This window comes from Aphidius gifuensis, linkage group LG2, assembly GCF_014905175.1.
Source record: "Aphidius gifuensis isolate YNYX2018 linkage group LG2, ASM1490517v1, whole genome shotgun sequence".
Lineage (NCBI taxonomy): Eukaryota > Metazoa > Arthropoda > Insecta > Hymenoptera > Braconidae > Aphidius > Aphidius gifuensis.
In genome coordinates this window covers 22,655,997-22,674,266 of record NC_057789.1, presented here as the reverse complement: position 1 = coordinate 22,674,266, position 18,270 = coordinate 22,655,997, and the positions used below count along the sequence as shown (strand labels likewise).

At 21.5% G+C, this 18,270-nt stretch overlaps 1 protein-coding gene across 4 annotated transcripts; it reads left to right on the top strand.

Moving 5' to 3' along the window:
- The first annotated feature begins 253 nt into the window (after positions 1–253).
- LOC122849535 (basigin) lies at positions 254–16,994 on the top strand. Of its 4 annotated transcripts, none has more exons than XM_044148255.1 (6): positions 254–594; positions 846–981; positions 2,751–3,020; positions 13,445–13,693; positions 13,776–14,220; positions 15,474–16,994. In XM_044148255.1, exons 2-6 carry the CDS (start codon positions 912–914, stop codon positions 15,517–15,519), a joined length of 1,080 nt encoding a protein of 359 aa, XP_044004190.1. In that variant the 5' UTR covers positions 254–594; positions 846–911; the 3' UTR covers positions 15,520–16,994. The 4 variants fall into 4 exon arrangements, with proteins under 4 accessions (XP_044004190.1, XP_044004191.1, XP_044004192.1 ...); XM_044148254.1 differs by lacking the exon at positions 254–594 and adding an exon at positions 654–728; XM_044148256.1 differs by lacking the exon at positions 2,751–3,020 and having other exon boundaries at positions 256–594.
- The last annotated feature ends 1,276 nt before the right edge of the window (positions 16,995–18,270 follow it).

Below are 18,270 nucleotides of genomic sequence, written 5' to 3'. Positions count from 1 at the left end.
TTTCCTGGTTATATCTGGGAAAATAATTTTTCTAGTTATAATTATCTAGGGTCTTTTAGTTTACAGTGTTTTTACCAAGTTTATTTTAGGGGAACAGCTGGATATAAAAGAGAGATAAAAATATTGATTATTCGGTGAGCCGAGTGAGACGAGTACAGTCGTTAAAGTAAGGATAAAAAATATTTCCCACCAATATTATACGTGTGTTAAAGTGAGTACGACTGATATAAAAATAAAGACAACAAATATTATATATATAAACTACTGTACGTCGGCCATCTTGCCGTCGACTTAGTCTGACATCAGGGACGTCAGTCCAACAGTGTATAATATTCATTTCTCAATAATTGTATTTGTAAAAAAATTGATGTGTTGTTAATTTATAAATAATAATTAATAAATATTTATTGATATCAAAAAAAATAAATATATATATATTCTGTGCCAACAGCAGAGGAGTAAACAGTTTCTAAATATCGTGATAAATATATTATACGTGATTGTAACTGATTAGAACATTGGAGTGATTAATTGATGATTGTTGGCAATCTATATTTGTTCAGTAAAGAGACAAATATACAATAAATAATAAAGGCAAGTAGTTAATTTTTTAATTAATTTTAATTATCAGTCGCATTTTGTCGACAATAAATTCAACACAATTCGAGTAATTTAATACAAACATCCGACATTTTTTTTTTTTCTTTTTTTATCAATTCGTGTTCGTGGTAAAATTTTATAAATAACTATCGTCACCTTGATAAATTTTTATTTTCATTGTTATCATCAACATTATTATTGGAAAAAAAAAATTATTTTTTAATATTTTATTTTTCAATTTTTAGGCACTGAAGCTGTTGATAAAAGAAAAAATTAAGCTGTTATTTTTTTGTTGAATTAAACAAGACAAAATGACGAGACAAACTTCTATTTTGCTGAGTTTTCTATATTTAGCTTGCACCCTTGCTATGATCCAGGCAGGTGAGTTGATATTTAAAATTTTTTCTTATTTTTAAAAAAATCATTATTAATTTATTTATTCATTTTTTTTTTTATCATCATACCTTATCATTCATGCAATGCATTATCATTTGGTCATTTTCTTTTATTTTAAAATTCTTAACATCAATATTTTCATGTACATTTGTTTTTATTTTTTGCGCTGTGAATGTTTTTTGAGTTTTTTAATTGTTGATTTTGTTTTTTTGTTATCTATTTTATTTTCATTTTTTTTTTTTTCTTTGTATTTAACATTTTTGTTTGATTGTTGACACCCTGACCCAATTCGAACATGAGTCATTCGATTGTACCATTTTTGCTCCTTGAATTTGTTCATCTAACGCTGATTAATAATCATCCATTAATTAAACTAACAATAAAATATAATCATCCTTGAAAATTAAATTCTTTACATATATATTTGTTTTTTTTTCTACAATAAATTTTAAGCCTAGATAATTTTCATTATTTGAGGTTATTGGGTGGAGTTGCGCGTGACGATGAAAATTGATTTTTCAAGTAAAATTGAAACTTTTATTTATATAACAAATAATAATAATTAAATTAATTTATTTAACCAGCTACAAATGAAAATTATTTACATTATCAGTTCCTAGAATAATCTTATCTTATCATTGATTTGTTTTTTTTTTTTTTTTTTAATAATTCCACTCGTTTGAACAATAAAAAAATAAGTAACTTCTATATTTAATTTAAAAAATTTCCGAATGACAATAATAATGTTTTATTAAAATTAATAAATTTATTTAAAAAATAAAAGATATATAATAGCAATTTTCATTGAAGATCGCAATGTATGTTGCCACTGTAATTATATTATTAAATTGAATTAAGATAAAAAAATTTTATTAGCCTTCAATGAGTATACAAGTAATTAAAATGAGCACTACTTGCACGTGCTTCAACGCGCGCATCAGTAAAATAATTTCATAACATTTTCATTTGATAAAATTAAACAATTAGACAAAAATTATTAAACATCTCTAGATGATGTTTGAAATAATAAATACATAAATATTGTTTTTATTTATTTGTTGAATAACATATTAATAATCACAATATAAAATTGTGATTGTCGAGTCATTTTTATGAATCATTTTGTGTACAAGTTTAGTCAAGCTAGTGACTAACTAACGTCATCAATTTTGTATATATTTAATATGCGTCATCACATTTTAAAGTCGACATATAATCTAATGATTTGTTAATGACAGTGTGTCCTAAAAATAAAATTTAAAAACAATATTTTCAACAAAAATAAACGTATATTATATAAATATTTTTTATGTATAAATTATATTCAAAGAAAAAAAATTTTTTTAATAATATTTTGGTGATGGAAGGTGAAAAGGGGATGGTATTAACAATAAAATATTGGTGTGGTTTAATTGTTATACCTTGAATTCCAAATAGCAGCTTGATAAACGTAAAAAAAAAAGCAAAATAAAATGCAGCTTTAAATATTTCCCACATAAAAATAAATCCTACAACAATAAATTGATTTTTTTTTTTTACAATATTTAAAATAAATTGACCATTAATATTAATTACCTTGCTAGTAATAAAAAAAATCAATATATTGTATAAATAGCTTTTGATAAATTCTGAAATTCTGATGATGATGATATATATAGTAAAAAAAATAATTGAAGAAATAAAAAAATATATATATACTTATATATATATATATAAACTGAATTATGAAAAATGATTGTTTCTTCATCAACAAGAAACTTACAATGGAACTGGACCGATTGTTGTTGGACAACCATGGTCAATCACCTGTCAAGGAGGTCCTGATGATAATTTTCAATCATCATTGGGATGGACAAGAAATGGTCAAACAATACCGGAATTATCAAAGGCACAAATATCAATAAAATATGATCAAAACAATACGAGTACTTTAAGTTCATCATCAGCAACTGAAGCACATGATGGAAAATACAGCTGTTTAATGTCAAATTCAAAGAGTTTTTATGATCTCACTATTATTCGGGGTTCGTAAATCGTAGTAGTTTCCTCATTTTGATATAACAAATTATTCCCTTTTAAATAGTTAATATTGAATTCAGGTAAATTTTATTCATCATAAATAAGTAATTGAGAAAAAAATTATCATCATTACATATTATTCTTTCATTTATTAATTAAATTTAAACTTGAAAAAACTATTTTCATTGGATTAAATTGTAGTCATTATTGGAATTATTGTTTTTATCTAAAAATGCAACAAATGATGGATCGAATATACCTGAAGTCAAAGAAATAAAAATAGAAAAAAAAAAAAAAACGCCCACAAAGCTCTTTCTCTAATTCTGACTCATCCTTCAATCAGTTATTTCTAGTTCGTTAGAAATTTTTTCCTTTTCAATTTGAGTAATTGTATATGGTTTTTTTTTTTTTTTCTATATATTTATTATTTTTATTTCAACACACACTGTCAATTTTAATTACACAGCTATTTTTTTTTTTTTTTTCATTTTGCAATTTTTTTTCTATGCTTATTGTTATTATTATTTATTTTTATTTTTTTTTTCATTTTATTTTCTATCTTTTTTGCAACATGGAAGAGAGAAAAGTTTTTTTCATGTTAACTAGATATATTTTATCGATAGAAAAAAAACAAAATAGTTTTTAATTTTTTCTTTTGATGTTGAAGCTTTACAAATATTTTTTTTTATCAGCGTTATGTGAGTGGGAATGAATGCGTGAATCATAAAATAACATAAATTTTTTTTTTATTTTAAAAAACTTGTGCACATATTTACGTGAGTAAAAATTGGTAACTCAAAACTATGTCGTCGTCATATTCTTTTTATTTAACAATTTTATATTATCTGAATACTTTGACAATCCAATAACAACCACCCAAGATGCTTTTCCATTTACAATAATCACAAAATTATACTCTGATTTTATCGTTTTATACACTCTCGTATGAAACATAAATTTGACAATAAAAAAGAAAAATTCAAGTAACTGCAAAATCACTACAAAGTAAATATGTTAAAAAAAAAAAAGAAAATTATTTCCTGAACGTGACTAGATTTTTATTTTTTAGATTAAATTTTTTTCTTCTCAAATATTAGTCAACATATTTTATCAAAATATTCTACTACATTATTTTAATTATTAAAAAAAAAAACAAAAATAATATTCTAAATCTAATAAAAAAACAAAGACAAATTTTCTATTTTTGTCACACAAAAAAACGTAATTATAATTTAAATTTTCATTATTAAATTTTAATTTACAAAGTTGAAAAAAAAAAATATGTATATATTAATTTAACAACAACAAAATAAAATATAATAATATAATAAAGCTTGAAGGAAATCTTGGATATGAAATTCTCCATTTGCTTGAGAGTTTAAGAAGCAAGAGACTACACTCTATATCAACTTGGTAATATTTTATTTTCAAAATGCAAGGATTAGAATGATTTATGATACGATTTGGTATATATATATAATATATATATGCAGTTTTCCACCACTTTATGCACTTCTCTTCTCACAATGTTCATCTGCCTCTTTTCTAGTGCAATGCATTCTACTTTTATACGAGCTTACACATCTTTATATCATCTATTATATATCTATATATAATTTACATATTACATACATACATGTACATTCATCTTGTGCAAAAAAAATATATATATATATAGTTTAAAAAGAAAACTTTACCAGCTGACTATTATCTCGTTATCTTACCTACATATTCTAACATAAAATTTTCGTCGAGTTATTCTTTCTTTCTTTTTCTTCTTTGTGTATTTATATGATGGACTTTTTTTTTTTTCTTTCTCTATTTTTAAAGCTCTTGGTATCTCTATTATCTATTTTTTATTATTATTATTTTTTTTCTTTTTATTGTCAAGATCTACGAGATGATGAAAATTGTTTGAAAATAGTATCCGTTTGAGTTACTCGGAAAAACTTTATCATCTTAAATTTGTTTTCTTCCACACTTGTATATAATATTTATATGGATACATATGTGTGTGTGTGGGTTGTACGTACGTTTGTGTAAATGTTAACATGGTAATTCAGCGTGTAAACATGTACATTTTTTTTATTTGCCGGAAAAGAGAATAAATATACCAAAACATCTGTAATTATTATATTGTTTATTCTCATAATTGATGATTTATTTATTTTCATTTTTTTTTTTTTTTATTACAAATGATATTATTTTATGTCAATTTTAGCTTACTGATAAATTATATCATTCTTATCTGATTTTAATTTAATTATATTCTGAAAGTTAGATAATTAAAATCTATATTTTTTTTTCTTATATAATTTAAAAACGTAATTTTATGGATTTATTTTTTATTCTTTTTTTGCATATATGATTTTAAGGTTGAAATTCATGATTAATGTAGTGGAAGATATTTAAATTGATGCAAAATTTATTGATGGGCTCAATGGTTGAGGAAAAAAGTTTAACTGAAGCGTTGAAATAATCATTTTTTTTTTTTATATGAATTTTTTTTTATTAGTTTTAATTTTTGTTAGTACTTTGATGTTAGATTGAGATGTATTTTAAAAATTTAAACTTTTTTTAAAAAAAGTTATTTCTTTGCTTGTAATAAAACCCTAACAAGAACTTATTTTTTTTTTTTTTTCGTTTGAAGAAAATAAAAAAACATCAAGTCATTAAATTTGTAGAAATATTAATAGCTGTTATTATTTTATAAAAAAATTAAAAAGCTCAAATGAACGTAAAAGATCAAATTATATACTCTTTATCGTTTTATTAAATACTGCAACTTTATCATTAACTATACTTATCGACGCAACGAATTTTTTTTTTTTAATTGACTTATTTTTCATTGTATTCTCAAGTATATTTTTAGAAGTTGATTTTTATTATTCTTTTGATATTTGAATTCCAGTTATTAAAAATATATTTATTGTATTTGTGAATTCGGTAACAATAAAAAATTTTAACAATGAAATATTGTATTTTATGTTGAACAATAAGAGCCAAAGTATCAAACAGTGTAAATAAAATATTTTTTTTTTAAATTTTTTTTTATAAAAAACATATAAAAAAACTTGATTGCCTTTAATTTTCTGGAAAACTTCTACTAAGTTCATTTATTTTTCTCAATAGCAATATTAAAGTTTCAAGTATCGAATGAAAAATTGGATTAAATATATATATATATATATAATATATAAACCTTTATAATAAAACAAGAGTTTTTATATTTTTATCACTTAAAATTTACTTGTTTAAATCGGAAAAAATTCTTAAAGAAAACATTAATAATTATGATAGAAAATGTTTTCTACAAAAATACTATTCCAGAATGTTTAATTCATTTTTTTTTTTTTTAATATCAGTAAAAGTTTTTAAAGAGTTTTTTAAAATTTATTATTTTTTTTTCCTCTTTTATGCACGTAAGAATTTACAATAATTGAGTGACTTTTTAATTATTTTTTTATGTTCTTTTTTTGTTTTGCAATGTTACATAGAGCATGCATAATGTTCATTACCCCCAAAAATTATTCTAAAATTTTTTATAATTGTTCAAAGAAGCCTGTGCAAATTTACCTTGATCATAGCAAGCACGAAATAGAAAGAAAAAAAAAGGTTAAATTATTTAAAAAAAAAAAAAGTAATACCACTTTTTTTTTTTCGTAAGTTTATGAAAAAATGATTATAATAAAGAATAATCAATTATTTAGGAAAATAAACGATAACGAACCAAGTTTATTAATTAATGTAAGTTTGAATTATAAGACCCCGAAAAAAATTAAAAACTTAGAAAAAATTAATAATGAATTATTCATTATGATGTGTACTTATAATTTTTCTAAATTTATTATTTAATTCATTTTTTTTTCTTTTTAACAATGATCTTATATAACTTTTCGACTTGTTTAATAAAAAAAAAAAACTTTTTTTTTTTGTTTTTAATTAATTTTTTTTGTTATAAAAAATTGTTATATCTTATATTTTTTAATAGTCCTTGTTATCATTATATTTAATTGAATTAAAAGAGGTCATATAAATTACTGTGATAATAATATTAAATTTCATCTGACAAGTTAGCTTCTGGTGATAATGGTGATTTTGTGTGTGTCGTAATATTCAGAGACAAAATAAAATAATTTTCGTTGATTATTACCAGACATACTGTGACAACATTGTACCATTAAAAACAAATAAAAAACCAGTATAGACAAAAAGAATAAAAAAATTACGTGAAAATTAAAAAAAAAAAAACATTTTTAATAATTTAAAAAATAAAATAACACCTTCAGATATTTTTGTAAAAATTAAATTTACAAAACTAATAAATTTTTGAGAGCTTTATTGTTTTTTATTTTTTTTTTAACTACAAAGTCAATTAAGATATCGTGGGATAAAAATTAAATTAAAAGCCAAAAAAAAATAAAAAAAATCCTACGAACGTCATCACTTTAACTTCATAAAAAAGATGGTGAAAAAAAAAAAATGGTTTAAAAAAATTTTTCTAAAGTTACCAAATTTTTTTTTTTATTTTATTTCTGCAGTACTAGCAATTAGTTGAAATTTCCAGTTGACCTAGTCGGGACAGCGGTTATTCGATTAAGACCGTTGTCAGCGCGGTTTGAAAATTGAAAAAGTACATCAGACTTAACTATCAGTGTCACTCATGATTTTATTTATTTATTTTTTAAACAAACAATTTTCAAGTACAATAAAAAATATTGTGAATAAATTTGTTTGTTGAATAAAAATTAAATAAATTATTTTTAAAAAATATAATATTCAAAGTACAAAAAGATTTTGTAAATATATGTGTATTTTTAAAAAAAAATATTTTAAAATCGTGATTTAAAATCAGATGTTGAATAGTTTTTCAAATTGAATCGTGACCAGAAATGTCAAATTTTTTAGAGGAAATTCAATGTATCACTTTAACATCTGTTTTTGTCCAAGACATCTATCTCTTTTAAAATTGCTTTTTTAAATTGATTTTTGATCCATTATTATAGTGACCTGTTTTACAAATATATTTATCCTTTTATTATTATTATTATTATTACTATCTTTAATTTCAAATTTTTATATTTTTATTTTTTTTTTTTATAAAACATATTGAATATATTTTTATTAAATCTCGATCATTGTATAGCTCTTTACAAGTATTTTCCAATACATATAAATCTATATTTCACTTTTCAATTTAATGAATTTTTTTCACGATTAAAAAAATTTTTTTTTTTCATTTTTCCTTTCATCATATTTATTCATTTTTAAAATTTGTATTGTCGTTATAATTTTTACTAGCTTTTTTATTTTTGAGCTTTCATAAAAAATAGACCGAAAAATTCAAAGCAAAACTGTACGGAAAAGCAACCGCAAGAGAGATCTGCATCGGTAAAAACTTTTTCGTCGTAGTTTTTAATCCGGAAATTTCAAGAGTTTTTTTTACAGTATATACATACTTTTTTTTTTACTTTTTATTTCTTTTAGTTTCTAAACTTTGTTTTTTATTTTTTTTTTTTAAATATTGTGCAGTTTTCCGGTAAAATTTTAAAATTTCCTCACCAAAGCGAATATATACAGATGTATATATAGAAATAAATACTGTAACCTTATTTTATATCAGTACACAAAGAATACTTTGAGTATTACAAATATTTATATACTTGTTGAAAAAAAACTAATAAAATAATTTAGTATTCATAAAATAATTACATATTTCTAATAAAATTTCGAAACAGTTATAACATTATCATTAATAGATTTATTCAAAAAGAATAAATAAAGTAAAAAAAAAAAATAACTTCAAAATTAAATTGTTAAAATTTATGTTATCATTTAAAAAAAAATAAATTTACAATTTTTTTTTTTTTTTTTTTACAAATCTCATCATTTTTAAATTGTTCCCTGGATATTTGCCTTCTTAAGCTGCGGAACAAAGAAATGTTAACCCAACTGATGTGCAAAATCTTTTTTTTATTTTTTTTTTGTCCTGTTGAAAAAAAATTTCCTTTTCTCTTTTCTTCAGTAGGTTTTTTTTTTCCCATTTTTTTTATTTTTTTATTTTTTTGCTCCTGCATAATCCAGGGGTAAAGTAAGACCTGGCCTAATGAATATTCTGTGGCTTGAAACTGGCATGGAATTTGCATTTGTCCTGTGTATAACCTTCGAACAATTTAGAGACGAGTTGATAGGAAGATAGAGAAGGATAGAGATGATATGAATATATATATGGTTAACTAAAAGACGAGTCTCTTGTGCGTCATGGTACTGGCCATCTGATCATTCTGTCACGGTTCACAGACCATTTATGTCATACTGTACAAAGTGCTTCTCATACTCCGATCGAAGTCCAGCACCAAGCTACCCCCATCAACCCTTCATCTCACCTAACAAAGAAAAAAACATCTGATCTCTAATTTAATTATATACTTAAAATATATATTTTTATTTAATTATTTATTTAAATTTTTTTTATAATCTGATAATTAAAATTTTTACAATTCAATTTAACAAAACTTCTTGTTCATTAATTATTTAAAAAAATTTCAATTAATGTAAATAGCTGGCTTTAAAAGAAAAAATAATGAAATAAAATTTTGCATATAATTTTTTGTTTTTTTTATATTCAATTTCACATCTAGTTATTCAAATACAAAAGTGTAAATGAAAATATGCTATAAAAAAAATAAATAAATATTTATAATGTAAGATGAAATGTATATAGTTTACACAGTGTGATATGCAAAAATATCAAGAAATGTTATAGAGTATGAAAAAAAATATATAGTTTGAAAATTTACATATATATTATAAACTTTTTGGTGGTGTAAAAAAAAATCTAACTGACAACATACAACCAATTTCTGTGTCATCTTAAACTTGTTTACTTTATTTATCTATTTATTGTATTTTTTTTTTATTTTGTATTACCTCTGTCAAGATACTTTTATCACAAACTTCTCTAACAATTTACAAATATTAAAAATTTATTTTGAAAAATTTATCAATTTATAATAAATTCACAATATTTTTATTTGTTCAAAAAACTTATAGATATTCTGATTATTATTTTTATTTATTCATTGCATTTTTTATTTTTATAAATAAATGAAAAATAAATCACAAAATTCTCGAGTGTATTGCAAATATTTTTTGAATGCTTTAGAGATAAAGTTTGTTTGATATTAATATTCATATTTGAATGTTGGGTTTTGTATTTCAATTTAATTGAACTACAAAAATAGTTAACTAATTAATTTTTTTTTTAAGTAATTAAATTTTGATTATTTAGTTAATTATTATGATTAACAATTCACAAAAATTGTATTTTTATTCTGAATGGTTATGTACTATTGAATTTGATTTAATAACATTAATAAATAAATAAACTGAAATTTTTACATTTCATAATTCATTTTGATATATTAAATTTAATATAAATTCAACAAAGCTGTACAAATAAATGTATTTTATACAAACCAGATGGTAATAATAATTATTATTATATTGAAAATGAAATGTTTATTATTAAATTATCAGAACTAATAGAATTTAATTCAACTTCAATTTGTCAAATAAAAAAAAAGAAAATTAATGATTTTGCAATATCATTAAAATTTAAAAACTTTTTTAATTTTTTCAATTTTGAATGTCTATACGAAATAAAAGATTGTTTCGATTTGATAGTTTGAAAAGAATATATCAACTCACTGTAAAAATAAAAGAGACTATTTGTTTCATTTTCTGACTGAATCATTTATTTTTCAACATTAATTGAAATGTTCTTTTTTCTTAGCCAAATATTTAAACATTTTTTTTTTTTGTTAAAAATTTTAAGTTACTTTTTAGTTTAAACTGCAATATTTTCTATTGAGTGACATTAATTTTGATGTATCTATTTATTAATTTTTTTCATTTAAAACTTTTTGTTATATATATTCATTTCAAATGTTAAAGAAAAAAATTATTATACATGCAAGTTACATAAAGCTAGTCATGCATCATGAAATCACAGTTTCTTATTTTTTATTTTCTTTTTGACACTGTATGGTAGTATCTAAACTTCCTACAGTTTGATACATGGAGGGTTTAAAGTTAACTTTATTTCATGGAAAAGACACCCATATATACACCGCAAACTCTCCAATCCATTTTGAAGAAGGAAACCTAAAATCCTCTTACGAATTCTATGCACCTACCTCAATCGATCGAGATGTCTTTTTTTTTTTAACTTCCAACAAGATATATAAAATAAATATAACAAAACTTTTCAATGGGAATAGTAAATATTTATTTATTGCAATTTAACTTTTGAACTGCTGTTATAACTACTAGATGAAAAAAAAAAAAAAAAACAATTTAACCCTCGTGATATTTAAGGGTAACTCAAAATTTCACTAAACTTTTGACCTTTTATTTTAACAGTCATGCTCCATAATATTTTATTATCTTGTAAAATTTTATTCTAAATGATATAAATAAAAAAAAAATGAAAAAAGAACTTAAAAAAGCAAAAAATAAAATCACCTCTCTCAATACTATCATTTTTTATGTGGTAATAAATTTACTTTCATACACCTTTTAGACTAACGAATATTATTATATTTTCTAAACTTTTTTTCTTTTTATTTTTTTTTTACAAGTCGAAACTTTTTAAAAAATTTCATTATGACAAAAATAAAATAATCATTTTATTAATAAACTTTTTTAATAAAATATAATACATATATAAAACATTAATTAATTACTTTATAATATTTTTAATATCTAAAAAAAAAATGCATATCATTATTTATACCATTATTTATATTTGTTTAAAAAACAAAAAATGTTAAATATATTATTTTCTTAGTTTACTATGTTTTATAACTCCCTAGACGCGTGGGTGTTCAAGGGTAACTTTTTTCCTCTGTTATTTTTTTTATTTTTTTATTTCTCATGGGACTCTTTTATTATATATATATTTTTTTTTTCATCTTTTTTCTTGTACTCCTTGTGAATCTCGATAGCTCGTAGACGAAAATGTAGATGCACTACTACTTTGCGATTAAACAAGACAAAGAGAGTTCAAAATGATGAAAGGATGAGTAGAAAAGCAAAAAGCATCGTTGTTGAAGCTCGATGGTAAACGTTTTTGTCATAACTTACTGCTCCCTATGCCTCTTCTTCCTAACATTATACTCATTCTCCTTGATCCATGCACTTTGTTGATAACGAGTGGTTAAAGAGGCAAAAATAAAATAAAATTGAGGGAAAAAAAAATACATATAAAAGTGCTATGAAACAATGGAAATAGATTATTTAAAAAGAAAAGACCAAAGAAAAAATTAGAGTGTGACGTATTTTGAACGTCAAAGTGCAAAGCTCGATACCTTTTTTTTCTTTTTTTTTTTTTTTGTGCCATTATATTTCGTCCATCACACCGTTCTTCGGTTCTCTCAATCGCTTATCAGTTTTTTCTTTATTTATCACTTTTTTTTTTTTATATTATTTTTGTATTTTTATTGTAGAACTAGCTAGGTAAAAATGTTGCGTCAGTTGGCTAAACGCTGGCTGTAATTACTGTCCCGTAATTTACTAGGAGTTTGCGTTTAATTACCGGGAGTAACCTGCATCGCTGACTCTGGATATATACCCTTCTACTCTTCTCTTCATCCCTTCTGTGTAAAAGGTTGTGCCGACAGTGTCGTTTCTAAAGCTTTTTTTTTTTTTTTCTAACGGAAGGATGAAACAAAAAATAAAAGAAAATGGTGGTAGAAAATTGCAATTGAGAGGATGCACTTCTGTGACCGAGTCAAAGAGAAATAATAGGGTTGATTATTTTGAAAAAAAAATTTCGATAGGGCAGGAGAGGATATTAAAGGTGTTTGAAGTTAGCCAGTTTTCTATATTTTATGCTTGGTTACTTTTGTTTAATTTTATCTCTGTTTAAAATTTTGTAATAGAAATTTTACTTCTACCCTTATAAAATATTTATTATATTTAACAAACTATACTTTGTATATAAAATTTATTTATTAAATAAATAACATGATAATAAATTTTATAATTATTTTCATGTAGTTTGCATTTAGTTTTATAAATTAAACAAAAAAATTACCTTATATTATTTGTATGTTAAATTATTTTTTTTGTTTTTGTTTTTTTTTAATATTTAAGTTAGTGTTTGTATTAGAGTTTTTTTAAAATTTATTTCTATTTATTTAAAATTAGTTTAACATTAGATTTTTAAAAAAAGCATTTCTATTTCTTATGAATGTAATAAAAAATGATAAAAAAAAATATTTTTTTTATAGTTTTGTTTTGAAATAGCATGATAATAGTTTTAGTTATTGATGAAAAAAAATTTTTTTTGTTAATTTTTATATTAATATTGATTATTTATAATTTTTTATCAATTAATTATATGATTTTTATTATTTATTTACAGATTTTGTTTCGAAAATTAAGCTGAAAAAAACTCCATTAATAATCAAATGTGAAAATATCACTGATAATTCTGATATTATATGGAAAATGGAAGATAAAGTAATAAACGAGCAAAAAATGTTCAAAATTGATGCTAAAAATTTAACACTTACTGTTGATCCCGCTGATGATGATACTAGTATTTTCAATAAATCAATAACTTGTTCACCAAAAAATTCAACAACACCAGCTTCAAAATTCAAAATTTTTCGTGAGTTAAAATTTTATTTTATAATTATTTTAAAAAAATCAAAACATCACAAGCATTAATTTTTAATTTATTTTTTTTTCAGCCAAACCAATTCCAACTATGAATCCACACAGTGTTGCTGTTGAAGGTGAAAAATTAACTTTATACTGTCACAATAAAAATAACTTTTATCCAAGTATTAAAATAAAATGGCAGTTTAAAAATCAGGATATAAATGATACAAGCCGTATTACATATAAATCAGATGACAATCAAATTGAAAAATCAATGCTTATTATTGAAAAGCCAACATTAGATGATGCAGGTGAATGGTCATGTCGTGCTGCATATGATAAAAATGATCTCAATAATGATGATATTGAAGTTGCTACAACAACATTAAGAGTTAAAGATAAATTAGCAGCATTATGGCCATTCCTTGGTATTTGTGCTGAAGTATTTATACTCTGTACAATTATTCTTATTTATGAAAAAAAACGTAATAAATCTGATCTTGAAGAATCTGATACTGATCAAAGTCCAGACACGTGAGTTAAATTATTTTTAACTTTCTCACAATACAAAATAATAAACAAAATAAAATAATAATAATAAATTAATAATACTTAACATACTGTCATTGATACTAATATAAATTAATAATTTTGCTCATTTGTTTACTAATTAATTTACTAATAATAAAAACTACACATTGTCCAAATTATATTTTAAATTTTATCACAATCTGCAAGAAAAATAACAATGAAAATTTAACGAAAATAGTTGAAACAATAAGTTGATAAATATTAGATTATATTTTTAATTTTATTTAATTATTTAATTATTTACTTTTTATCAGATAATATTAAATGACAATGTTTTGCTACATTGTGTTTGTCAATGAACAAGTTGACCAAACTACGAGTTATACAACTATCCAGCTTGGTTGACAAGAGTAACGCCCTATCACATCCTTTACAATTCTCAAGCTTTTTGTGATTGGAAGCAAAATATAGTGTAACACCACAATTCAACCCTCAAATCATTTTAAGCCATATCTTACTAACAATTTTCAACATTTCCTCTTGGTCTCTTTTCTCTTGATTCAAATCTTATCCTTATATCATATCCTTACTTTACAACAAGAATAACCACATTTCTTCTCTTACAAACAATTTGTTTTTTATTTACCTTAGACAATATTTGTTTTTAAATTTTTCTTTTTAACATTATTTGAATTCCAATCTATTAAATTTCATTAGACTAATAAATTTTAAATATAAATATAATGATCATTTATTTTTAATTCTAATATAACCATAAAAATAACAATAAAATAAGTTTTAAATGTCGAATAAATTATAATTAAAATTATATCATTTTATTTATTACTAATTAGTATTTATTTAATTTTTAAATTTAGTTTTTTTATTTTATAATTATTTTTTAAGTTCTTAACAATTGTACAATATAAGTATCGAATAAAAAATTTTTTGTAATAAAAAAATGAAATAATAAGTATGTGAAATAACAATAAAAAAAAAAAAAAAGAAAAACAAATTTTTTTCTTTTTTTTTTTTTCGAAATTTTTATATGAATTTTTTATTTTTCTATTCCAATGAAAAATATTATTGGTGTTTTTCTTGTAAAAAATTTTATATGTGAAATTTTTTATTCATTTATTTACACATAATTTAACAAATAAAAAAATATTTGAATTTATCATGAAAATCATAAACTAAAAAATATAATATGGAAAAAAAATAATAATTTTTGATTTATTATTTGTTTGTTATAACAGAAAACCAGCATCAAACAAGGACTCAGATGTCAGACACAGAAAATAAATAAATATAAAAACATCAATAAATATATTATAAATAAGTAAATAAATAATAAAGCGCATACAGACATAATTAATGCTTAATCACGAAAAAAAAAAAATGAAAAAAATAACGAAATTAAAAACTAAAACATCAAAAGTTTTTTAAATTTTATATTTACAAATGAACCAACTAAGCCCGAATGAACATGAAATAAACAAAAAAAAAAAATATACATACATATATAGAGAGTATAAAATAAATATCTTTACAAAAATAAAAAAATATATAACTGCTGTGAAAATGAGAAATTTTAACCATAAAAGACACTCATCAACCAAAGTTCATCGTTGCTATTTTCGCTAGAAAACACATTACGAGATTTATTCATTGAATGTGCACTGAAAAACAGCATAAAAATATTATGAAAAAAAAAAAAAAAAAAAATTACAAGAATAAATCAACACAAAGATACATTGCTGCTTCATTTTTTTGAGTTGATATAAAAAAAAGAAAGTAGAAAAGAATATAAATAATATCGAGCAAAAGAAGAAACAAAATATATGAAAGAAAATAATCATAAATAACTTCATATTGGTGCATTTTTTCCCTCCTCAAGTTTTTTTTTTTTTGTTATTAAAATTTACGTAATTTTATCATGCGCACCGATGGTTTAAAAAAAAATAATAATTAACCATCAAGTGTGCAAGTTATAAGTAGTATTATAATTAATTGTTATTACCATTATATTCCATTAAAATTGAGAACTAATCTGATGATGCTTGAAAATAATAAAAAAATATATATTAAACTGCCGTCGAATTTCATTAGGATTTAATGGATCAATATTTCAACAATCTAATACTTTTTAGAGTAGATAAATATAATACTCGTCTTTTCGCTTGACGATAATAAATATAAGACATTGAAGTAAATAAAACAAAAATTTTAAAAATAATTAAAAAATTAATCATGATGAAAAAAAAATAAAATTTATAAAAAACAAAAATAGTCAATCAATAATAAAAAAATAAAATATAAAAAAGAAAAATACAATTATTATAATTAATGAACTATTAAAGAAGAAAAAAAAGTTCATTTTATAATTTTTTATTTTCACATTTATTATCACTATTATTATTATCATTGAAGTTTGTACCTTCGACTATTCAAACATTAAAATCATGATTAAAAAAGTTTGCTGTAATTGATAATTAAATAGTTTTAATTGAAAATAACAGTCATTTTTTTTTTTTTTTTATTTTTGTTATATTCAATTACAATCAATTTTTTTTTTTTGCTTTTTTTGTGTGTGCATGTATGTGTATGTGTGACAAGGTGTTAAAAAATAAAAAAAAATTAAATTAAATTAAAAAGAGTTCGTGACAATGGCCTTGTGTACAGACTCTTGTTAAAGATGACCTCATTTTTTATGTAACATCTTTGAAAAACAATTTATGTCACGTGCGAATTAAATTGTTAATTCAAAAAAAAAAAAATAAATACGATAAAGTCATTTATATTATTTTATCTTTTTATTCAATATCAATTTTGAAATTTAAAATTTATATATATATTAAAGAAGACAAAGAAATTTTATTAAACAAATAATTATATAATATTGTCGTTCATCGTTCTTTTAAAATCGATAAATATCGAATATTAAATAATTATAAGATAAATTCATTGTTGTTGCACATTAGTAATTATCACACGTAAAAAATGTCAAAAAAAAAAAAAAATCATAACACAAGAAAATTCTTATAATATATTATACAAATTAAAAATGAAAAAATTATAAAAATAAAATGTTACATGATAGATTTAAGAGTGTTTTAACATTAATTTTTTTGTTGCTGATTTAAAAAAATGAATAGAATTTAACAAATTTATGAAAAGTTTGCCTTCAAGTTTAGTACTTAAAAATTAATAAATAAAGAAATAAATTATATCAATGAATAATGAAAATGAAAAATATTTTTACGCTCTTTTTCTCCTGTCCTAAAAAAACAAACGAAAAATGTGAACATTAAAAATCTGGGTTACAGAAATAAATTATAAACAAAATTTTCTGTATTGCACTTTTTTTTTTTTTTTTTTATTCTAGCATTTTTTAACTGCAATCATTATTTTATTACAAATTTTTTTTTATATTATTAATATTTTTAAAAGTATAACTTACATAAATAGCACTTTTCAAAAAAAAAACAAAAAAAAAAAATTAGTATAACTTAAAGTAATATATATATATAGGTACATGATTTAAAATTTCGAAGCGATAAATTTTCACTGTCAACGTGATGTTTATAATTTTTTTTTATCATTAAATTTTCTAAATAAAATTATATTGTTTTACAAGAATTTTTTAATACTTGGAAAAATTTTTCGCGCACTAAAAATATTCTCTTTGGTCGAAAGCACGAGTATTTTTTTTTTTTGTGTTAGATACTTGCTTTATTATTATTATATAAATCTTTCTATTTTTTTTTTTAATTTAGTATGATTTAAACCACGTGACAGTGAGTTTTTGATGAAATCTCGTAAGCTATTTATTTACAAGAAAAAAAGATCAAAACTGCTGCACTTTTAAATTTATTAATTTTCTTGAGTCAGTGGATTTAACTTTACGACTTCACTCGAGAACAAAATAATATGGAAAATAAAAAAAAATATTGGAAAGCTTATTTGACAAACTTTCTACAAAATAAAAAATAAATATATTTTCTTTTTTTACAACAAATTATATAAAATTTAAATGCAATAACTTTTTTAAAA